Source organism: Rhipicephalus sanguineus, chromosome 9, assembly GCF_013339695.2.
Source record: "Rhipicephalus sanguineus isolate Rsan-2018 chromosome 9, BIME_Rsan_1.4, whole genome shotgun sequence".
NCBI classification, from domain to species: Eukaryota; Metazoa; Arthropoda; class Arachnida; order Ixodida; family Ixodidae; genus Rhipicephalus; species Rhipicephalus sanguineus.
This window is the reverse complement of record NC_051184.2, coordinates 93,542,323-93,563,333: the sequence shown is the minus strand read 5'-3', so window position 1 is coordinate 93,563,333 and position 21,011 is coordinate 93,542,323. Positions and strand designations below refer to the sequence as shown.

General features: G+C 47.0%; 1 protein-coding gene and 1 non-coding gene across 2 annotated transcripts in view; one reads left to right on the top strand and one right to left on the bottom strand.

Annotated features, from left to right (window-relative positions):
* LOC125759953 (oocyte zinc finger protein XlCOF19-like) overlaps positions 1 to 18,589 on the top strand; it is a 101,077-nt gene extending 82,488 nt beyond the window's left edge. Inside the window, exons 2-3 of the mRNA XM_049419493.1 lie at positions 10,316 to 10,444; positions 18,160 to 18,589. Coding sequence (XP_049275450.1) covers positions 10,316 to 10,444; positions 18,160 to 18,589 — 559 coding nt within the window. The remainder of the gene's footprint in view (positions 1 to 10,315; positions 10,445 to 18,159) is intronic.
* On the bottom strand, positions 16,903 to 16,975 carry Trnan-auu (transfer RNA asparagine (anticodon AUU)). The gene has a single exon. It is a non-coding gene; the product is annotated as a tRNA-Asn (tRNA).
* Positions 18,590 to 21,011: the final 2,422 nt, after the last annotated feature.

Sequence of the window (21,011 nt, the reverse complement as noted above, 5' to 3'; positions counted from 1 at the left end):
CAGTGTCACCCACCAATTTTACCCCTTCATGAGCAGTTGCTTTACGCAATTTGTACGAAAAACTGTGCCACTCAGAGGCTCTGTCAGTGAATGCTGCGGATGTCACGCAAAGCCAAATGCCTTAATCCTTTCAGCCCTGGCATCGTCAATTGACGACAACACCCATACTTCCCCCTAGCACCTCCAAAACGAAACAAAAATTGCTAATACTTTGGGTAGTATTTCTTCAATGATCCCACTGCGATCGGATCCATTATTGTGGCATTGTTTGCGGAGCTAGGAGCCACAAAAAAGAAGCTTGACCAAAGTCATGGGTGACGCCGAGGCAGGTAGGCTGAGGCGGGTGAGCGCCGTTTTCAGAACGAACCCCTGAAGTTGTTTCAAGTACTTCCACACTACCAAATATGTCGTCGGTTCGGATTTTGTGTACTCGTGTGAGTAGTAGGAATAGAGATGCTATTTCTCATTTCACGACCACTGAGCCCTGATTACCTATTTGTATGCCAAGCTTGTATATTCGCAAATGCTTACACCACTGGCTGAAGCTTTTTGTTTGCGATCTTCTGGGGCCCTAACTATTTTGAAAGCGCCTACAAATTGTCGAACAAAAATAAAAGATTCCAGGGCTGAAAGGGTTAAGGAATGCAGTGTGCGTATAAAAATTAAGTAGGAATAGCTTAACTATTTGGGTGCTCCGGAGCCGGTTTTCTGTTCAGTGGATTTGAAGAGGAGCCAAAACTACAGCGAAAAGTACGAAAATAGCAATGTCATTAGTATTACGTGTAGAAAGAACCATAACTATTGAATAATAAATAATGCTATTTTGAATAGCCAAAATTAAAATTTTAGCTTACTTTTTTTCTCTTTTGCTTGGCCGTTAGCAACAGATAAGTTGCAAATAAATAATTCGCAATAAATTCTGCGGCAATATAAATATAGCGCTTCTATGTAAATACATAGAATAGAGGGAGTACTTTTCAGATACAGTAATTTCAGAACATTCCAGCCAACAAGTAGGAGGAAAATCCAACGCTGAAGCAGTTTTTCCCAGATGACGGAGAGCGACATTATTTAGCAGATTAGTAAAGTGAAGGTTCGGGCTAGTTGGTTCGGCATATTGAAAAGAAAACAGCATGATTTTTTCAGACAGGGACAATGATAAAGGAGACCACGCAGACAACACATGTCCGTGTCGTCTTTTTTACCATTGTTCTCGTCTGAAAAAATCACGGGAAATCTTTTTCAATGTGATTAGTCGAGTTTACATAATACCAGTCGAGGTTTCAATAGTGAAATCTGGTCAAAGATCGATAGCCAAGCTTCATTTTGTTGCGCATAGCTGTCCTTGCCAAGTTCACACGAGAGCACGCGCTGCACGTCAGAATTGAAAAGTTGCGCGTAGCATCGCTAAATGTAAGGCAGCGTGGTGGCCACGAGTTTGCCAACACGCACGCGAATTCGCCACTTCGAATTGCAACGCCCAATTCTTGTCTTATTTTGATGTATTCGGATTTGACTAGGAAGGACTGTGAGCAACGCTCGACGCTGACCGCGCCGCAGTGTTCGAGAAGCTTCGCGATTGTAGTAGATCACTTTGTTAAGATTGCGCGCAGAACGCGAATGGTCTAGCTTACTCCAAAGCTTGCGCGACCACCAGTGATAAGACTGGAAAGTTTGATGCGTGATGTATAAATGACGGCGCGTGGCGCGTCCTAGCCATGAGCTGTCTTATCGACGGCCGACGCTCTGTTCGCCGCTATCAGTGTACAGAGTGTATTCCTGTAGTTCGACTTTCAGTTTTCCGGCCACAAGTTCGACCAAATAAAGAATTTCATTTTCGACACGCCGACTGCTGCCTTCGTTCAGGTCACGACACCGTGACAGAATTTTCAGGCGCGACGCGCGTTGCGTTGGGGTGCCTGGATGAACGTCAGCCTGCGTCTGGGGGGAAGGACGCACGCACACATTGGCTGAAACGACGGAAAAGCTCGAAAGCAGTGTGTTTTATTGGCAAATTATAGGAAAAAATGGCTACTTACGCAGAGTAGCCACCACCGTCAACCCTGTTCAAGAGATCTCCTCTAAAGCACAATACTGGTATTAGACTTGCAGCCATGCACCTTTTTTAACACGAAAATGTTTTATGCCGGGGTCCTCTAAGAGTTTCATGACGTATTTCCGTCACAGAAATATGTCAGCAAAACGAATGCCATCAAATGGAAAAGAAAGAAAACTAAGAAAAAGTTCCGTTGACAGGAGTTGAACCCATGACCTCTCGGTCCGCGACAATGGCTGGCGGGCGTTTAGCCCACTGAGCTACCGCGAAGCACATAACGAAAGTGGCATGAACGCGCCTTTTATCTTTCACACTTTCCTCTCACAGTGCCCTTGCATGGATGGATGGACGGATGCTATGAGCGTCCCCTTTTTAACGGGTGGTGAAGTGTGCCACCAGGCTCGAAAAAAAAAACACAAAAAAGAACGCGCCGTTGCTGCGGCCGTCCCATTCGGCGCATTTCCAATAGAAGTGTAATTATGTTTAACACAGGGTGAGGGAGTGGCTGTAGCCCAAGCCACGCTCATAGCATCCATCCATATCCAAAAATAGCTCTCCGACGCTCGTCTGGCTGTCGCACCGAGTTTCGCGCTCGCCCTGTGAGAATTAACTGCCAGGCTAGGGGGAAGACACGACGCGCTTAGCGTTTCTGTTCGCGTTTCTCGACACTTTGGATGAGTGCATATCGAGTACCAGTGTTTAATATGTGCTTGTTGATGTCATATTTGCGCGGGAATCACCATATGCGGTGTCCACGTATATCTTAGGAACTTCAGCTACCGCAAGGGTTAAATCAAGATCATGGGCGTTAGTCGTATAGAGAGATGTGCCACTAGGCGTAAACGTGAGTGCGTCCACATCAGGCGGTGCTACATCTGCCAAACAACAATACACATTACACAAGCTATGATATACCAATGCACTAACACATCAACTACTTCTGCTGCGACACGTTTCACTTTCGTGTTATACCGATTCCTATGACAGATAGATCAACCATCTTTTTTTTTTTACTGACACGCAGCCACAGTCTTGGCCACCGTGATGTCAACAGCACCAGTAGCAGCGATGCCACAAAGAAAAGCAGTAGTAAGGAGGCTGTCGAACAAGAAGAATCAGCCACGTTGGGCGTTGATTTCAGGTGAGCACTCCCCCCCCCCCCCTCCTAGGAAAATGTTCCTATAAATATAACTACTACAAATAGCGGGCGAAGCATTCCTAGGAACAGCACTGTGAAATATGTATAGAAGATAAGGTTTGGATATCCGTACGCGACTTAAAATATGTTCTCTACCTAAGGACATGCGTACCCTGCCTCCGCTGTGGCACAGTGGGTACGGCGCACGATTTCTGCCCTGAATGAAGCGGGTACGATCCCAAGCACAGCGGTCGTAATTCGATGGAGGCGAAATGCTAGAGGTCCGCGTTCTGTGCGATATCAGTGCACGTGAAGGAATCCCAGGTGGTCGAAATGAGGAGGAGCCTTCGACTACGATTTCTCTAAATGTTTGCGACACCTTGAAGCGTTTAACCCCATAAACAAACGAAAAATATACAACACATGTCACGTAGCTAAAACCCCGAATTTTTAACCCTCTGAGGTACACGGGACACATATATCCCCATCACTAGCCATAACTAAATCAGGTGTATCTAAAGAACTGCCTCGTCGAGGGACCTATAGCTTGCACATTTGACTCGTTTAAGCTAGCTCTAACAGAACCTCATATTTTGGTGGGCATCACTGCCTTACAAATTGCACCAGTAGCGCCGTTTGCGGCCCCTGTGGGAATTCTCTAGTTTTCTTGTGTACCTCAGAGGATTTTAAAGAAGTGCTTAACAGCAACTGAAAGAAATGAACGACATATAGTTAATCGTCATTCGGCGCTCTTAAGGGTATTTATTATATTGCGCTTACATACTTAAGATCAATTATGCGAAGTTATTTTTCACTTAAGCGCCAAGTGCGCTTCGTTAGATCGTAGACGGCATTCCAATATGACCGATCGAATTTTTTGCTTGCAACCGTACGCCCGTTGGCAAAAGTACACGGACCACAGGAGCGTGTGCGAAAATGCATCGACGCGGTAGTTGTCGCGACTATCGACCATATCTCGTTATTTCATTCAACTGCGGCTAAGCACTTATAAAAAAAATATTTCGTCCCAGTTACCGTAAACACCCATACATAACCTAATCGTTGTCACTGTCATGCGCACCTTTGTTTCACCACTGTCGTTATTGCAACGAATGTGCTATACACACATTGTAAACCGGCATCTGAAAAAGAACAATGTGCGTGAAATATTGCTGGAAGTACACAGCCCGAGACCCATGCACTTTTTTGCCTGCAGGATTCCAGCTGGCTCGCGGAGTTTCCAACCCGACCCTGGCGACGGCGCTACTTCCTCTTACGGTATGTAGGCCCAAGCTTAGGCCAAATTTTGAGCATTATTAGCAGCGGAAGAAGCCGGAGGATAAGAATAGCTTGCTTTACGTAACCCGAAAACCTTAATACGAAACATCTCCCGTCGTCCTACTTAGAAAAAAGGATGGTTCTGTACGATTCTGCGTAGATTACCGTGCGCTAAATAAGATCGCGCGCAAGGACGTATACCCTATGCCACGTATAGAAGACGCATTGGATTCGCTACAGGGGGCCGAGTACTTCTCGAGTCTCGATCTACGTTAGCGGAACTGGTAGATACCGATGCATGAGGACGATAAAGAAAATCGGCGTTTGCGACCCCAGATGGGCTTTACGAGTTCATTGTAATGCCCTTCGGCCTCTGCCAAGCTCCCGCAACATTCGAGCGCATGATCGACATCGTTATGCGTGGCCTCAAGTGGAAGACTTGCCTGTGCTATTTGGACGACATTGTTGTTTTCTGCTCAACACCTACAACGTTTGGAGGAAGTGCTGACGTGCCTTGCTAACGCTGGCCTTCAGCTGAACACGAAAAAATGTCATTTTGCCAGCAAGACAATTAAGGTCTTAGGTCACATTGTGAGTAAGGACGGCATTCGTCCTTACTCACAATGTAAGGACGAATACGAACTTTTGTGTTAGGCTTACAATAGTGCTTTTGTGGACGCGGGTAGACGAATCCAGCATAGCTGAATGTCAGTGAACGATATTTCAATGTTACGAGACACTGCAGCGTTGGAAACACAAGGACTCGTCACAAACAAGTAGGAGCGCTGTGTTTATAGCACTGCAGTATCGCATAATTACGTGCTAACGCGCCCAGTTGAGCCCCACCTTAATATTTCAATGTATACGTATTGGATGCTGTTGTTTTTCCGAGTCGAGAAAGGAGACGAAAGTTCAGGGCAAGACATGCCTACTGGAAGATTACGTTCATCATTCCATTAATTTGTGATGTTTCCTTACGCAATCAATACGTCATCCGTATGTTTTCCATATATTTGCCCTATGTTTCCGAAAGAATCTCACGGAAACATACTGAATAATCGGAATGGCATACCGACCGTTCTAATAGGCAGACGCTTGAAGAGATTCTTGAACAGATAATCTCGCTGAAGGCAACGTTCCGACAAGTGGCCTAATCTTCCCCAAAGCAGCAACTGCCTTCCTTAGCAGCCTCTTTGTGTGGGGAGGCACGAAAAGGTAGTCCAGGCATGAGCCCTGCACTCTAAACAGCTGCGCACGATTGTCGCTGGTAGCTACTTGGAGTCAAATTGCCTAATTTATGGTCCGGTCTGGCCAGGGTTGGTTGCTACATTGCGCCGAATTGGCTATTTTAGGTTCCCGCCTGGCAAAGAAAAGTTCAGGTTGGCTACATGGCTACCTTTTGGCTCCTTTTGAGCTTCTGGTTTGGCGCATAAAGTCGCAATTTTTGTTATCATTTGCAGATAAAATACAGTGCTTTCGAGCTTTTACGAAGTGCGAGCCGATGAGCGCGCGCGTCGTTCCCGCCACCAGCAGACAGGCAAACGCGTCGCAAATGTTGGCAAACGCGTGGCCGCCTCGGTGCTCGCGCTGCCTTCCATTCATGCTAGTGCTACTCGCATGTTTCTAATTATGGCGTGCAGCTCGAGTTTTTGTGTGAACTTGAGAAAGACAGGTATGCGCAACAAAATCAAGCATGGCTATTCATCTTCGACCAGATTTCACTACTTAAACCTGCACTGGTAATACGAAAACCCTACTAATAAAATTCTAATTATAATTATAATTAATAAAACGTTTAAATTTCCTACTGACTTCTTAGCGCGAATGTCCTAGAGGTGCACTGTATCTGGCGAGAACTCCGTCTATTCTACGTAAACTATATGCAGGTGCATTATTTATGTAGCAGCCAAATTTATTATAATTGATTCATTTAGTTGCAAATTTTTTCTGTGTGTGTGTGTGGCCCAGTAAGAGGAAAAAAATTGTGCACTTACTTTTACACATTTGCCTATTTATTACCAATAGCAAGAATTCAAACCATGGTTCTATTTCTCTTTTGTTTGCCTACAAATTTGGCGATAAAATTAAATGGTGGCTTGTTATGGCTCCTGTTCCGCCCAACGGTAATCCTGCAGCTGCGCAAAACTGCCGACCGCGTGGTTGAAATTATGGCGATCAGAAAGCACTAAGTAGTCATCGAAATATTACGCGTAATTCTCCAGAAAATCGCGCAGGTATTTCGTTTTTCTGTAATTGAGACGCCATGGATACTACTCGGGCAAATGCTGTCAATTTCAGATGCTACACCTCCGACCGGATGTAAAATCTCGTGTCCTGGCCAAGGATCTTGTAGTACTAATCAAATTACCGTTGACAGGGGTCATGAAGGGCTTCAAGTAGTCATGAAAGGGCCTCAGTATCGCAGTTTGTTGCCTGACGAATTGACTGCCGCAAAAATTCCTCATGTCTATCAAGAGCAAGCGGAGTTACAGGGGTTTACAGCGCGCTTCAAGTGCCTTTTCTCGTCCCGACGAGAGCGCTGGAAGCTAAGCAGGGCGGGATGAGCGGGGGAAAGAAGTTACGTCCACGCGCATCCTGATCTTGAGAGTGCGTGGTGAAACGCGATTGCCCTCTGCCGTTGTTAGTTTTGCGGGCGAGTGTGGCTCACTGTATAATGTAAGTAGATCAGGGAGCGCTGCGCCGGTATGTGGTGGCACCCGCTGGCAAGAAGCGCCCCTGATCAAAAAGCCGCACTTGATTTATGCCGGTTAATAACAGGCTACCCGCTGCTCGACGTCAAGAAGCAAGCGCTAGCAGCTCCGGATCGAGTGAGGACGGGCCTCTGCATGAAAACAGGGCGCCTGAGAAAAGGGCAATTTCGTGCTACACATGTAAAATAGCCTTGGCGCGCACGAAAGAAAGATTTTGCTGGGAAGTTCATAGCAGTTTTTGCTGTACACAGTATGTGCTTTCACACTGAGCCTGAGGGGTGGTTCATGAACCCTTTAATGTATGTGCCATTTCAGCACTTCCGTAAAGAATTCTACTTAAACCCCCTTTGGTCTGTATGACAATAACTCGCTGATAAGGCCGCGAATACATTTACTCATGCTCAGCGAAGTGCCGAATGTATACTTTTCTTTCAGGGCCCGAGCAAGCCACCATAACCGGAAGGTGCCGTTTCACAACTCCGCCGTCCTGCAGCGGCGGCTATTATTCGATTATCAGTACAAGCCTCGCGGGCTTCGAGAAAACCAAGCAGCAAGAAGACACGGGGTGAGTCTGTATGCTTGGGGAGTTCTCTTCAGTGAAAGCAATTCATTGCATCGAAAGGTTTTTCACCGAAAGGTTTTCACATGCAGACTTTCACAGGAATGAAGATAGATAGATAGATAGATAGATAGATAGATAGATAGATAGATAGATAGATAGATAGATAGATAGATAGATAGATAGATAGATAGATATAGATAGATATAGATAGATAGATAGATAGATAGATAGATATAGATAGATATAGATAGATAGATATAGATAGATAGATATAGATAGATATAGATAGATAGATATAGATAGATAGATAGATAGATAGATAGATAGATAGATAGATAGATAGATAGATAGATAGATAGATAGATAGATAGATAGATAGATAGATAGATAGATAGATAGATAGATACGCGCTTAGGTGCCTTGGGTTCGACAAGAAGTGCTTCGCATTTAAAAAAAATATGTGGGACGAACATTGTCGTGTTGCCGCGGTCCGCCTGTTTGAGGAGCCTGGCGTAGTAGGTGCTTTGCATTTGTACACGAATTAGAGGGGCCAAGAGAGTTTACAACTGGGTATAGAAACGCCGCTCTTCCAGCTTTCGCTGTGACTGAGCCGCGTGTTCCGCAACGGCATAGCGTATTTATTATTTTTCTGCTCACTGCCCTTCATCTCTTGTTTTCACATCTATGCGCACCTCTAAATCTAAACCGGAACTAGAGGGCTTTGCACGCGCATAAATGCTGTGAGAGCAGGATAACACCTACACCCCCAATATGCCTTGAGCGTTAGAATAGAATATGAGCAAATACAGCAAGGAGACGAGCCAAGCGACCATGTGTTCGCTAATAAAGTTTGTGGACACAAGCAGTCATCAACGTTCTCTTGTTGTCCTCGGCGGTGCCATCTCTGTCTAATGATGTCTTAGATTAAGCTTTTCTGATTCATTGCGCTTTGCCGTCATTTTATAAATATCGCCACTGCATCATGCTATCTGTTCAACGTTTAGTATATCAACAGGCGAACGAAAGTTTTCAATGATTCTGCACTTAGCGACCCATTAGAATGTTATTAAGGGCAATAGTGCTTGATTTTGCAACCACGGAGCAGCTCGCGAACGAACGCGCAACTATTTTTTGTGCAGTGAAATCATGATACCATAAAAATGCTTAGCTCGCCAAGTCCTCTGGTATAGTTTCGTTTTTTTTCTATAAATGATGACCTTTTCTATAAATGGTGACCCCAGATTATCACACCTACTATCTTCTCTTCTGCTCTCTACGATAGTGTCCCATTTAGTGCTGTGTACTCATTATGTTCCATTATGTTTTATGGTGCTCGACTGCTGATCCGACAGTCGCGCGTACCGGCCGCGGCGGCCGCATTTTCGATGGAAACGGAAGTGCTTGAGGCCCGTGTACATAGGTTTAGGTGCACGTTAACGAACCCCAGGTGGTCCACATTTCCGGAGCCATCCACTAGGGCGTCGTTAAACCTCAACAATGAAATGAAATAAGTTTGTACCGTGCCTGCTTCGTTGCCCGATGCTGTCACGTGGTTGTGACGTTGAAGAAGGCAGCAGTCGGCGTGATTAAGACGAAACTTTTTATTTGGGTGAACTTGTGCCCGGGGAACGAAAAGTCAATCTGCAAGCAATATACGCATTACACTGCCAGCCGCGAAGAAAACTTCGGCGGTCGGTAATCTGATCCGCGGAGCGCGCCGTCTTCTAAAAAGCAGTTATCGTTGTTTGATAAAGCAGTCTTTTATAAAGCAGTTTTCCAGCGTTATCGCCGGTGCTTTCACAAGCTCTAGAATAGACTTCACTGTTCCCGTCCTGCGTGTAATGTTAACAGGATGATCTGAAATAATCGCGAAGCATCTCAAGCATTGCGGCGTGGTCTACGCCGAGCGTTGCTAACAGTTTTTGTGGCCGAAACCCGAATATATTAAAACAAAGCTTATAAACCAGCGTGGGAATACTGATACTGAGCTGATAAATTCAGCTACCGCCATAGTTCATTGCCATAGGTCATTGCCCACAGTGTCCCCTACCGCCTTTTTATCTTTAGTTGCTTTTTACTAGGAAGAGCGCATATTAGAGACATAGGCGTCCGCAGTGTTCTGTTATAGAAGGGGGGGGGGGGTTAGGTGTTACTGCAGCAGCCCCAACACTCTGCATCTTGTTACAGCGGAGCGGAGATAAAAAAAAAAGCTTCGCCAAGGATAAAAAGGGAAAGTATTGGTATTCGGCCTTCTGGGAATAAGGGTGGGAATAAGCAGTTCTTGGAATGCGCCGTTAGGGGTCCTCAGCCGTCATTATCGTACAAAGCTTGCTGAACCCTAGCCATGCACCTTAAAATATGACGTGACAGAACCGGCGGAGTAAATAGGGGTGAACTTGACGCCATTTTCGGGTGATCGGAGGGGGACCTGCTTGGACCACTCTGTGTGCATATCTATGTCTACTTCCATCTCAGCTGCGCTAAACAATACGTAACGCTGTGCTCTTTTAAAAGAATATGTGCTAGGTCTTCTACTGAATGAATGTATTTCTCCATACTGTGCCGTCCAGTACGGATGTGCAACTGCCACCGCCACACACGCATGAAGCAGCAAGACCGTTGCTCACGACGACAGCTGGTAGCAGTCACACACCAGTACCGGGCACAAGCAGTGCACCAATTCAGCAGCAGAATGCGAGGTGAGTGTCAATAAAATCATTTCCATCGATGTTAATTGCACGGCGAGATGCTTACGAGGGCAGCAGGCTGTTAATTTACTTCGACACAAGTATAGACGATTTTCCGCAGCTGGTTTATTAAATCAAACTAGATGGCACCACTGGCGCCACCGCACCGTGGCCGTCCCCCTACCGTGGCCGTCTCCATGGCCATGCCCCTGCCGTGGCCTTTGGCAGCGCTGCTCAATATGTCTCCATCCGCGTCGCGTCGCCTGCTCGGCGTTCTCATAGCGTATGCGCGCACACGAGTAAAAGCGAGCAGACGGCGCAGACGGCAGCGCCGGAAAGGTAAACATGGCAGCACCTGTGGATATAGTTTCCTTCCGCCTCGAATTTATCACGTCGTCGTCCTGCGCTGTGTGGCCCGTAAGTTCAAAACCTACGCATTTATTTGCTTTATATTCGCGTCCTGAAGCTTTGAGAGCGATGTACTCGTCGGTATTTTGCAGTATTTCCAAGATTCATTCTCATGTTGTCCGAGACAAGACTTAGCAGGCATGGCTAAATAAACACAGCTGATCGCAATAATAAAGACAAAGCATACCTGACGTTTCTTCTCCAGCGTGAGCTGACACAAAGCGATGGCCGATTTTGCCATTTATTTATTGCTGTGAGGACAGTGGGCGAGTAGCAAGCGCGAGTTCGGATCGAAGCGGGGTGTCGCGTCTGCATGGGTGCTGCCATGTTGGCTTGTAACCCCAGCTACTGGCGGTTGCTAATACAACAATTAAATACATACACTATAAATACAACGCAGATTAAACATATCCCTTATCATTGTGGCGTGGTACGTACCAAACAAACGCAAATGTCTCAACGTTTTCAACTCTGTGGCGATTACATGTAGAACTATGTTTTGCTGCGCAAGCATGTGACTCGCTTGCACCCTGCAGCAACCAGCTTGTGTAGTACGGCCACGGCCGCTTCGCTGGACCAATCCGTTGGCTCGGGCAAATGGCTGGGGGAAGGCCAGTTACGATCACGTGATCAAACATGGCAGCGCCCGTGCGCCGCTGCGGAAAATCGTCTATAGGAAGGGCAAGGAAGGCATGGATGCTAGCCAGCTAAGAACAAACAGTGTGCTAATCTACACTCGGTAAAGACAAGTGCGAAATTCTAAGGCAGAAGTGTAAGGAGAAGGGGAAGCACACGCACATGACAGCCGGCCATTGTTCTGCGGTAGGCTATCGTTATGATCGCCCTGGGCGGTACAGTAGGGTTTTCGGCTGTTGACCCGAAGGTCATGGGTCCGATCCTGGCCGACATATCGATGGAGATAAAATGCAAGTGGCCCGTGTATTGTGGGATGTCGGTGCACGTTAAAGAAAACTTCATGGTTGAAATAACCGGAACCCTCCACTAGGGCGTGGCGCAATCATATCGCCGTGTTGGCACTTTAACCTCTAATACTTGTATATACAGCATTATTATTCTATAACCGGCTACGCAAGTCTGTTGCCTCCAGCAATTTCAACAGTGACTTTATCCGCGGTGACTTTTCAGGGCGACATTATAAAGTGGCAACTGCCGACATCGATCCGAGGTCAAGGCTGTTGCGTGTTAGTGCCGCGGGAGCACGGGCATGCAGTGGTGGACCGACACGTACGAGCTGCTTGCTCAGAGAAATGTGCCCTTGCTCTTTATTGGGCCTGAGCATATAGAGTTCCCATGGCGTGTAAGTTTCAGGGGGCGCCATTCTCTGGCGGAAGCCTAACAACAATGCTGAACCATGGCGACCTCTATACCTCCACCCTTGAAGCCTGAAGGTCAGACGGGAGGACTGAGGAAGCGGAACACACAAAAACTTTCAGAGGAGGAGGAGGAGAAGAAAAACGGAAAGATAGGGAGGTTAGCCAGTTCTCAGACCGGCTGGCTACCCTGTGCTGGGGAAAGGGGAAGGGGGAGTGAAAGATGATAGAAAAGAGATGTTACAAAAAGAAGAAGAAAAAGAACAATAGTACTATAAACGACACTGCTTAAAGTCTGTCTATGAGACTAGTTTTGCGTAAAAAGCGCAATAACGCTTTCAAAGCTTTCTGTACCGAGGATGGTTTCGGCCAGTGTCCTAAGATCTTTTCCTCCGACAGTGGACGATTATCAAGTCTGTTTAACACTTTGGACAGTTCTTCTCGTTGTGCACTGAAGCGAGGACACTCACAGAGAAGATGGGCGATTGTCTCCTCGCAGCTACAGTTATCACATGTCGGGCTGCGGTGGCAGCACACATTGGCTGTAACTTGTTCGCATCATACCATCGCTACGGTCCCCAGAATACAGGGTACTGTCGCACAGACTGTCCGAGGGGGACATTAAATCCGCGGGCTTGGCAGGCTGAGGTTTCTGAAGGGGAACTTCCTGCGGTGGTAGTGGCTGTGCATCTGTTGGTGGTGGTACGTCTCCGGAAGTAGTAGGTGCAAAAGGCACTAGGTGACGCCGGTTGGGCTGTTGGAGGCCACCTCTCTCCGTTTCAACCACATAGACTCATGGTCATTGCCCCGGGCTGATGACCGTAGCCTGCACTTAATAAGTTCGCCCATAGACAAGTTGACCTTTTTGGAGTTGTGGCAGGTCTCGAACTCTGTGATGCCTAATGCAGTTGTTTGCCTGTTTCCGCTCGTAAGCTACATTTATTGGTGACGAAGGTCTTTCATTAGCGACCAGATAGGACGTAGCTGGGAGTCTTGCTCTGTGGCTCTGGTTTTGAGTTGTCATCGCCTCAACAGCTGGGCTGGGGCGATGCCGACAATTCCTGGAGTATTCCGATAGCTGAGCAGGGCAATAGGTGGGTCCTTCGACTAGCGAAACAAGTCCTTGATAGTGCGAACCATACTATCCGCCTCTCCGTTTGAGCGTAGTGCGGACCACTAGTCGGATGGATGAAGCCGTACGATGCTGCGAATGCCGCATGCTCTTGCTATAAGAGTGGTGGGCCATTACCTTACTTGACCCCTTGTGGGTTTCCATGGCGGACACAGATGCTTTTGAGAACGTCGATGACTGTCTGAGCTCTCGTGCTCCTCAGGGTCACCACCTCAGGGAACCTTCAGCAATAGCCCAAAACTAGGATGAACGTCTTGCAGTTGAAGTGGAAGAATTCCATTCCAAGGGATTCCCAGTTAGGGCCGTGCAGACCAGGGACACTGCAAGATTCACGCGGGTGGATGCGCACTGGTTGCTCTTGGCGACGAGAGAGGCGATGTCTTCCGAGATTCCTGGCCACCAAACTGACTTCCGAGCTATGGTTTTGGTGCTGTTAATGGCGTGATGACGTTCGTGCAACAGCGTTAAGACCGCCGCCCTCAGGGACGATGGGATGACTATCCGGGTGCCTTTCGACAGACAACCGTCACATACAGAGAGCATGTCTACCACAGAGGTGTACTTTGAGAGGTGTACTTTGAGATACCCCAAACAAGACTTGTACTGCTTAAATGGTGTGCCTGCTTTTGCAAGGCGAGATAGCACCTGGTTGCGTGTGGCGTCATGTTCCTGGCTGGTGCGTCCAAACACCAGAATGTCATCTGTCATATAACCGGCTCGTTCTTGGCTCTACACTATTATTTCCATCTGTTTTTGGAAGTATTCTAGCTCAGAGGTGATCCGAAACGGGAGACAGCAAAAGCAGTATCGGTCATATGCTGTCATGAACGTCGCGAGCGCTTGGGAATCTCCAGAGAGCTTCACTTGGTGCAAGCTTGCGGTCCCGTCCAGCTTTGAAAAAAACCGTTGCATCACCGAGAAGACCATGGTCTTGCTCAACAGCTGCTAGAATGTGGCAATCCCGGAGGATGGCCTTAATCATACGAGTTAAATCGACGCACGACCGGTTGGAACCATCGTCGTTCCAGACGACCACAGGACTGGGGCACCATGGTGTTGGCTTTTCGACCCTGCTGATCACGCCCGCGCTCTCTTGTTTTTCCAGGTCGCGGCTTACGACCTCAACCAGTGGGATTAGATTGTATGAGGGATGCTTAGCTGGGAAAGGCACGGTATCCGGATTCAGCAGGATGATGCACTCGTCCGTGAGTGTGCCCAATACATTTAAGAGCGCCGCGTGCACCGTTGCTCTGGGATTCTTCAGTTCGTCGAGAACTCACACTACTTGGAGAGCTTAGGAGCTCTGGTAATCCCTGAAGAGGCACAGTGAGAGCCTGGTTCTCGTAGAGGCGCTGACCGCTTGTTTCCCCTTGCCACCAAAGTCATGCCAAGTTGGAGCCCAGAACGCGAAGTGCACGTCCTCCAGGACCGGTGGTCATAATGTCGATTTGGTCGAGCATGGCAGGTAAGGTAGGAAAGCTTGCTTGCAATGGCGGATACCTCGGCTCCAGAGGCGACCGTGAACTGCGCTGTGTAGTTGCCAACAGTGACGTCGACAACTACACATTACACACGTTGGCAAAACTACAAGTGGACACATTCTCATACGGACGGCTTGCGTGAGCGCTCTGCTTGCGGCTGCGGCGGACGAGGTTTAGCTAAGGTACGATGGTGAGAGGCGAACTTGTTAGCTTTTGTGGCGTTGAAGTTGAGCTCGTGGCAGTGCTCGGTGTGGTTCTGGGACAAGTCCTTTTTCTTGTCGGAGTGTTCGGATAGACGTGCCTGCGTACACGCCTCCTTGAGTGTCAACATTGCATTTCGGCATAGCTGGTCCGAGAAACGGGAGTCAGGGAGGCCGAAGACGGAGGCCGAAGACTGGTCGCGTACGAGCCTTTTCTCGACACCAGCTGACTGATAGTTACAGCGCTTCACCATCCGTAAGAGTTCTGTATAGTAAGTGTCGACGCTTTTGTCAGGTAGCTGAACACGTCTGCCGAACCGCGACGACTCGCAACGCTCGTTTGCTGTGTGGAGGAATCGCTCAGTGAGTGGGGCGCCAAGGGCTTCGTCTGAGGCTCGTGACTGGGCCTCGAGCGATAATGTTTCGAGAAGCGGGCGGGCCTCTGTGCCCATGTAGTACAGAACGAGCGTACCTCCATGTCTCCCGACGCTTGTCTTAGTCCCGGGACCTCCGCATAGTCTTCGTAACGCCTGAGGAATGTCATCCGCGTTGCCTGTTGGCGGAGTCGAACGGTGCCGGTGGCTCGAGGTTGAAACCCTACAGTTCCGGTGGCTCGCTGAAATGTACGGGCATCGTGGTGCGGTCCTGTCCTGATGAGCACTAAGACGGGTGCGTTATCTCTTCGCAATGGTCACCATGTCACGTGGTTAGTGCCGCAAGAGCACGGACACGCGGTGATGTACCGACACATACGCTCTGTTTGCTCAGACGAAAGCACCACTCCTACTAATTGGGCCAGAACATACATAGGCACACATGCACGCAAGTTACAGGAGGCGCCACATGCTGGTGGTAGATGCACCGTAAGAAATTTCATGGGTTGGGTCGAAAATTCCGGAGCCTCCACTACGGCATCCCTCATAATCATAGCTTTGTTCATAGCTAATAGTTCATAGTTTGTTCATAGCACATGATCAAAGCTCATGTTAAAGCACAACAGTTGTTATTATTGAGCAGGTCTCAGAGGCCATGTAGAAAAGACGTTGCTAAGAGCTACTCCACCAGGTGTCGCAACGATGCAATTTGCCAGAACTGGGCAAAGATACTTTGAAATTGTATCGCGATACGATACAAGATACCCAGGTAAAAAGTATTGCAGATACAGATATAAGATACTACCGGAATAATTGTATTCGATACGATACTTGCCAAATGCATCTGAAATACTTTGATAGATTCGCAAATTTGTTTTTATAGACCACCACAATTTAGTCGCGACGCCTATGCACAACATAGATTGCTTGAAAATTTTTTTAATGTCACCAAATTTGTTTCACTTTGATGAAATGTCTGTTAGTATCTCAAAAATTTTGTCCTTCTTGCTCAAAGTGTATTAGTTTACTTCCGACAGAACTGTTCACTGACAGCGGCTCTTGCTTGTCATTTTTGTAATTGATGAGAGCCGCTGCTCATCTCGCCGACAAGGTAGCCGTTCACGATCTAATCACAAGAACTTCAATATGAAGACTTCGCACGATGGCGCAATCACCGGTGTGGAGTTTAATCTTGGCTGTAAAGGGCCGTTTACGCAATACCGAATCACCGGTGTACAGCAGCGACAACGCTGCTAGCGACATTTTTCGTGACGCATTGTGTAAACGTATAGAGCTCATAAAACTTCAATGACTTCATGTTCTACTTAACTGCTCGGCGTAAAACGTTCGTTATCAATATACTCACTAATGTGCAATGTTTTAACATTTTTTTCTTTAACGAGAGAACATGCGCACCCAAGAAATACCTAATACCTATTAATAATGAGCACTAACAGGCAATAATGCCAAGGAAAGTATAGAGGGTGTTATTATAGTAAACGTAAGGTAAATCTGACGGAAGAAAAGTGGACGAAAAGATAACTTTCCGCGGGCAGGGAGCGAACCTGCGACCTTCGAATAAATCGTCCGATGCTCTACCAACTGAGCTACCGCGGCGGCCATCCCCTCGCCCAGTTTATGGGGTACATATGTACATTAAACGTGGGAGCGTAAGTCAGCGATGCCAGTAGCCATGACGGCGAGTGTGGAACACTCTTTTTTCTGCCTGTTGGCGTCACGTATCAGGTGAACTTATGACAAGCTGGCAGCTGACCAATAATCCCTCGCATACTACCTGAAAGCATCAAGTCTGCCAGGACGAGACCCTTGTTATGAATGAAGGAATGAAGTGGAAATTTGAAGGGCTCGTTTTTCTTTGTTATACACAATATTAATGAGCACTAACAGACAATAATGCCAATGAAAGTATACGGGATGTTATTAGTAGTAAATGTAAGGTAAATGTGAAGAAAGTAAAGTGGACGAAAAGATAACTTGCCGCGGGCTGGGACCGAACCTGCGACCTTCGAATAACGCGTCCGATGCTTTACCAACAGAGCTACCGCGGCGGCCATCCCCTCGTCCAGTTTATGGGGTATATATGTACATTAAACGTGGGAGCGTAAGTCAGCGTCGCCAGTAGCCATGACGGCGAATGTGGAACACTCGTTTTTCTGCCTGTTGGCGTCACGTAGCACGTGAATTTATCACAAGCTGGCAGCTGACCAATAATGCCTCGCATACTACCTGAAAGCACCAAGTCTGCCAGGACGAGACCCTCGCTATGAATAACGGAAAGAACTGAAAATTTTAAGAGCTTGTTTGTTTTTGTTGTACACAACAATAATGAGCACTAACAGACAATAATGCCAAGGAAAGACAGGGGATGGCATTAGTATTAAATGTAGGGTAAATGTGAAGAAAGTAAAGTCGACGAAAAGATAGCTTGCAGCGGGCAGGGACCGAACCTGCGACCTTCGAATAAAGCGTCCCATGCTCTACCAACCGAGCTACCGCGGCGGCCATCCCCCCGTCCACTTTATGGGTTACATATGTACATTAAACGTGGGAGCGGCAATCAGCGCCGGTAGTAGCCATGACGGTGAGTGTGGAACACTCTTTTTTCTGCCACTGTTCACTGTTGCGTAATTTGCCTAACAAGTCATGTCCACAAATGTGAACGCAGGTAGCGAAAATGTTAAAAATTACGTCGTGTTGTTAGTTCTTCAAGAAAAACTCTTCTTGCGAAAAATGTAATTACGGAAAATCTCACCGTTCTTTGCTCAACCGTCCTTTCGCAGCAACCCTGAAGGAATGTGGGAGGGTTCGAACCAGGAGCACGGAAGCGACGCTGACGAGGAGCCCCGCAATGCGTGTACATTCAGCGAGGAGGCTTACAAATGTGCGGAAGACTTGGCGAAACTCACGCGCGTGAATCTCAAGAAGAGAAAACACCTATGCCATGAATGCAGAAAACGCTTCCGACATCCTTCTGACTTACAAAGACATTACCGCACTCACAGCGGTGAAAAGCCTTATACGTGTGACGTGTGCCAACGTAAATTTGCTCTGGAGGGTAACCTCAAACAGCATCAGGTGACGCATACAAAGGAACAGCCGTTTTGTTGCGACTACTGTGGGACTAGGTTCAAGCGAAAGACAGCCATGACAAAGCACATCAACAAACTACACCCAGGAAACCGTGAAAGCGAGAGCGGAGGTGCAAAATAACTGACCCGAGAAGAAAATGTGAAGATGCCTCGACGTCGGTGCTGTACACCTTTATCGCCACTGCAGCACCTCAGCTTGTCTGAACACTTCCAAAATAATAACTAACCTCGTGACAAACACAAGCGTGCTAATTTTAGTGTTTTCGACTACAGATGAAGAAATAGATGATCAAAATATTTATGCTTGCCACAAGGAATCGCGTGCGTATCTTCAGATCGGTCTCCGGGCAATACACGCACCATCTTCCAGATATTTTAGTGTTGTTTATCGCGAGTATTCTGTGCCCTTTCGAGAGGAATACTCTCTCAGACGCACCGCAAGGGCCGTAATTCGTTGCCAATTGGTTGTTCATGATCGTCAATGCCACGTTCGTCTGTTGTTTATGCGCTGTTTTGATTATCATTGACAATACGTTTGATCGTTACCAGAAAATAGGTTTGTTGTGGCCACGTCATACCGGAGTTCTGCGCATGCGTAGTGGAGTTCTTTCCCCGCCGCCACTCTCCCATTGATCTTTCTACTGCGGCAATGACCCCCCCTACCCCCCCAAAAAAAAAGCACGTATTTTTATGTTCGTGCAGTCTGTGCCTCGTAACTGCTCCGGCCCGTGGGCTGTGGCTATCATACAAGCTCAATTCTAAGAAACCTTTATTTGTCATGATAGCTGCCGAGATGTATACATGTATGCGACCAGGCATTCACTCTGTGGTTACGGCATTGCACTCCTGAGATAGAGGTCGCGGGTTCGATGCGAGCTCTTGTGTCGGGATCCCATTGCGCAAGGAATTACAGTATGAACTGTTTCTTATATATCAGTGTATGACGAACCTATTTCAGGTGGAAAAAATATCAATCCGTAAACAGTCCTGCTGTATGTCATGCCCGAATTTTCTTGATCATGTTTGTTTCAACCGAGACGCAAACTTTGACAATTTAATAAATTTCTCAAAACCTGCTTCTTAGTGTTTACCGTGAGTTCACTGTGTGTGTCTCTTGGGAATCAATATCTTTGAAAGCTGAGAAATTTTTGTTCATGTAAATGAATGCCGTGCCAAACTAACCTTACGAATGAAATACATGCGCGTGAATAACAGATATATAGAGGAGCGTACATGGCGCTCCAATAGGAAAATCGACTTGCTTCATCATTAGTGACCGTACGTGTCAGTAACATTTATTTAGGTAGATATGCATATGTCCTATATGCATCGCTACATTTAGCATTGACTTTAACGGAGGAACTGATCGTGAATTCGTCGTTCTTTACATTTAAAGCAGGGTTACTTAAGGAAGTACATGTCATATAAATCAAAACGCTATTCCATTAACCTCGCAGCCCCATTGGCAATTGTAGCCCACGTCGAGGTAACCACTGCTGAATATTTCGCACTGCCCAATAGGCATTAAGGTTGTTGAAGTTGTGGAAACATTTTCGCTTCCAATCGCGCAGACTATGCGGGCGGGTCTGTGCACAGTAGAGCTACGCAATTAGTCTCACTGGCATAACGTCAGGTTGAGAGCAGAAAGTAAATGATTTCGAATGCGTCTAAAATGGCTCTAAAGCTCGACCTCAGATAGTCAATCGTGAGCGTTTCGGGACCATCATGCCAAAGATGATAGATTGATTATATAGTCATTATCGTGATAGTGATACATGAACCTTATACATTGAATGTTACTACTTTCGGTAAGAGCATTGTATACATTGGGGTAGGTTTTCCTAGATGTTTCCTTCTGTCACTGCTGCTGTACGCGTGGCCAGAGCGTAGTCAACCTTTTCGACCATTCCCGCGCCCACCACTGCTTCTGTAAATGTAATAGGTGTCCGTTTGCAAAACATGTATGAACCACAGAATTTCATTAAGCCCCACTACGAATTACTGGTCTAATAAAGTGTCGAGAAACGGAGATTGCGGCAAAAATGCGCTTGCTGCTCAAATAGTTCCTGGAAATCGTGCCGAAACGTCAAGCGCATGCGACAAGCCACAGAAGATAACGCAAGTCGCAGATCAATGGGAAACTTTAAAGTACAATATACAATATAGCTGGGGTTTTAAGTGCTAAAGTAACAATATGGATATTAGGCACGCCGAAGTGGAGGGTTACCGAATTTTCGGCTTTCACGTTATCTTTAACGCGCGCTCACATCCTACAGAACACGGGCACCTACCAATTTACCTCCACCGATATGCCACTGCCAAGGCAGGTGTCGAACCCCCGACTTTCGGGTAAGTATGCGAGCATCGTGACCGTAGTACCACCGTGGCGGACCAACTTTAAAGGTGAATACGCTGAATTGAAAAGCAACTTTCTGTACGTTACGCCTTTCTGTAAATTTCATCTAAATTAAGTGTAACATCTGTGCCGTGTGCTACATAGCTTAGCTGTTCATCCACACTGACAGAGTGGAGTGGCTCCATGA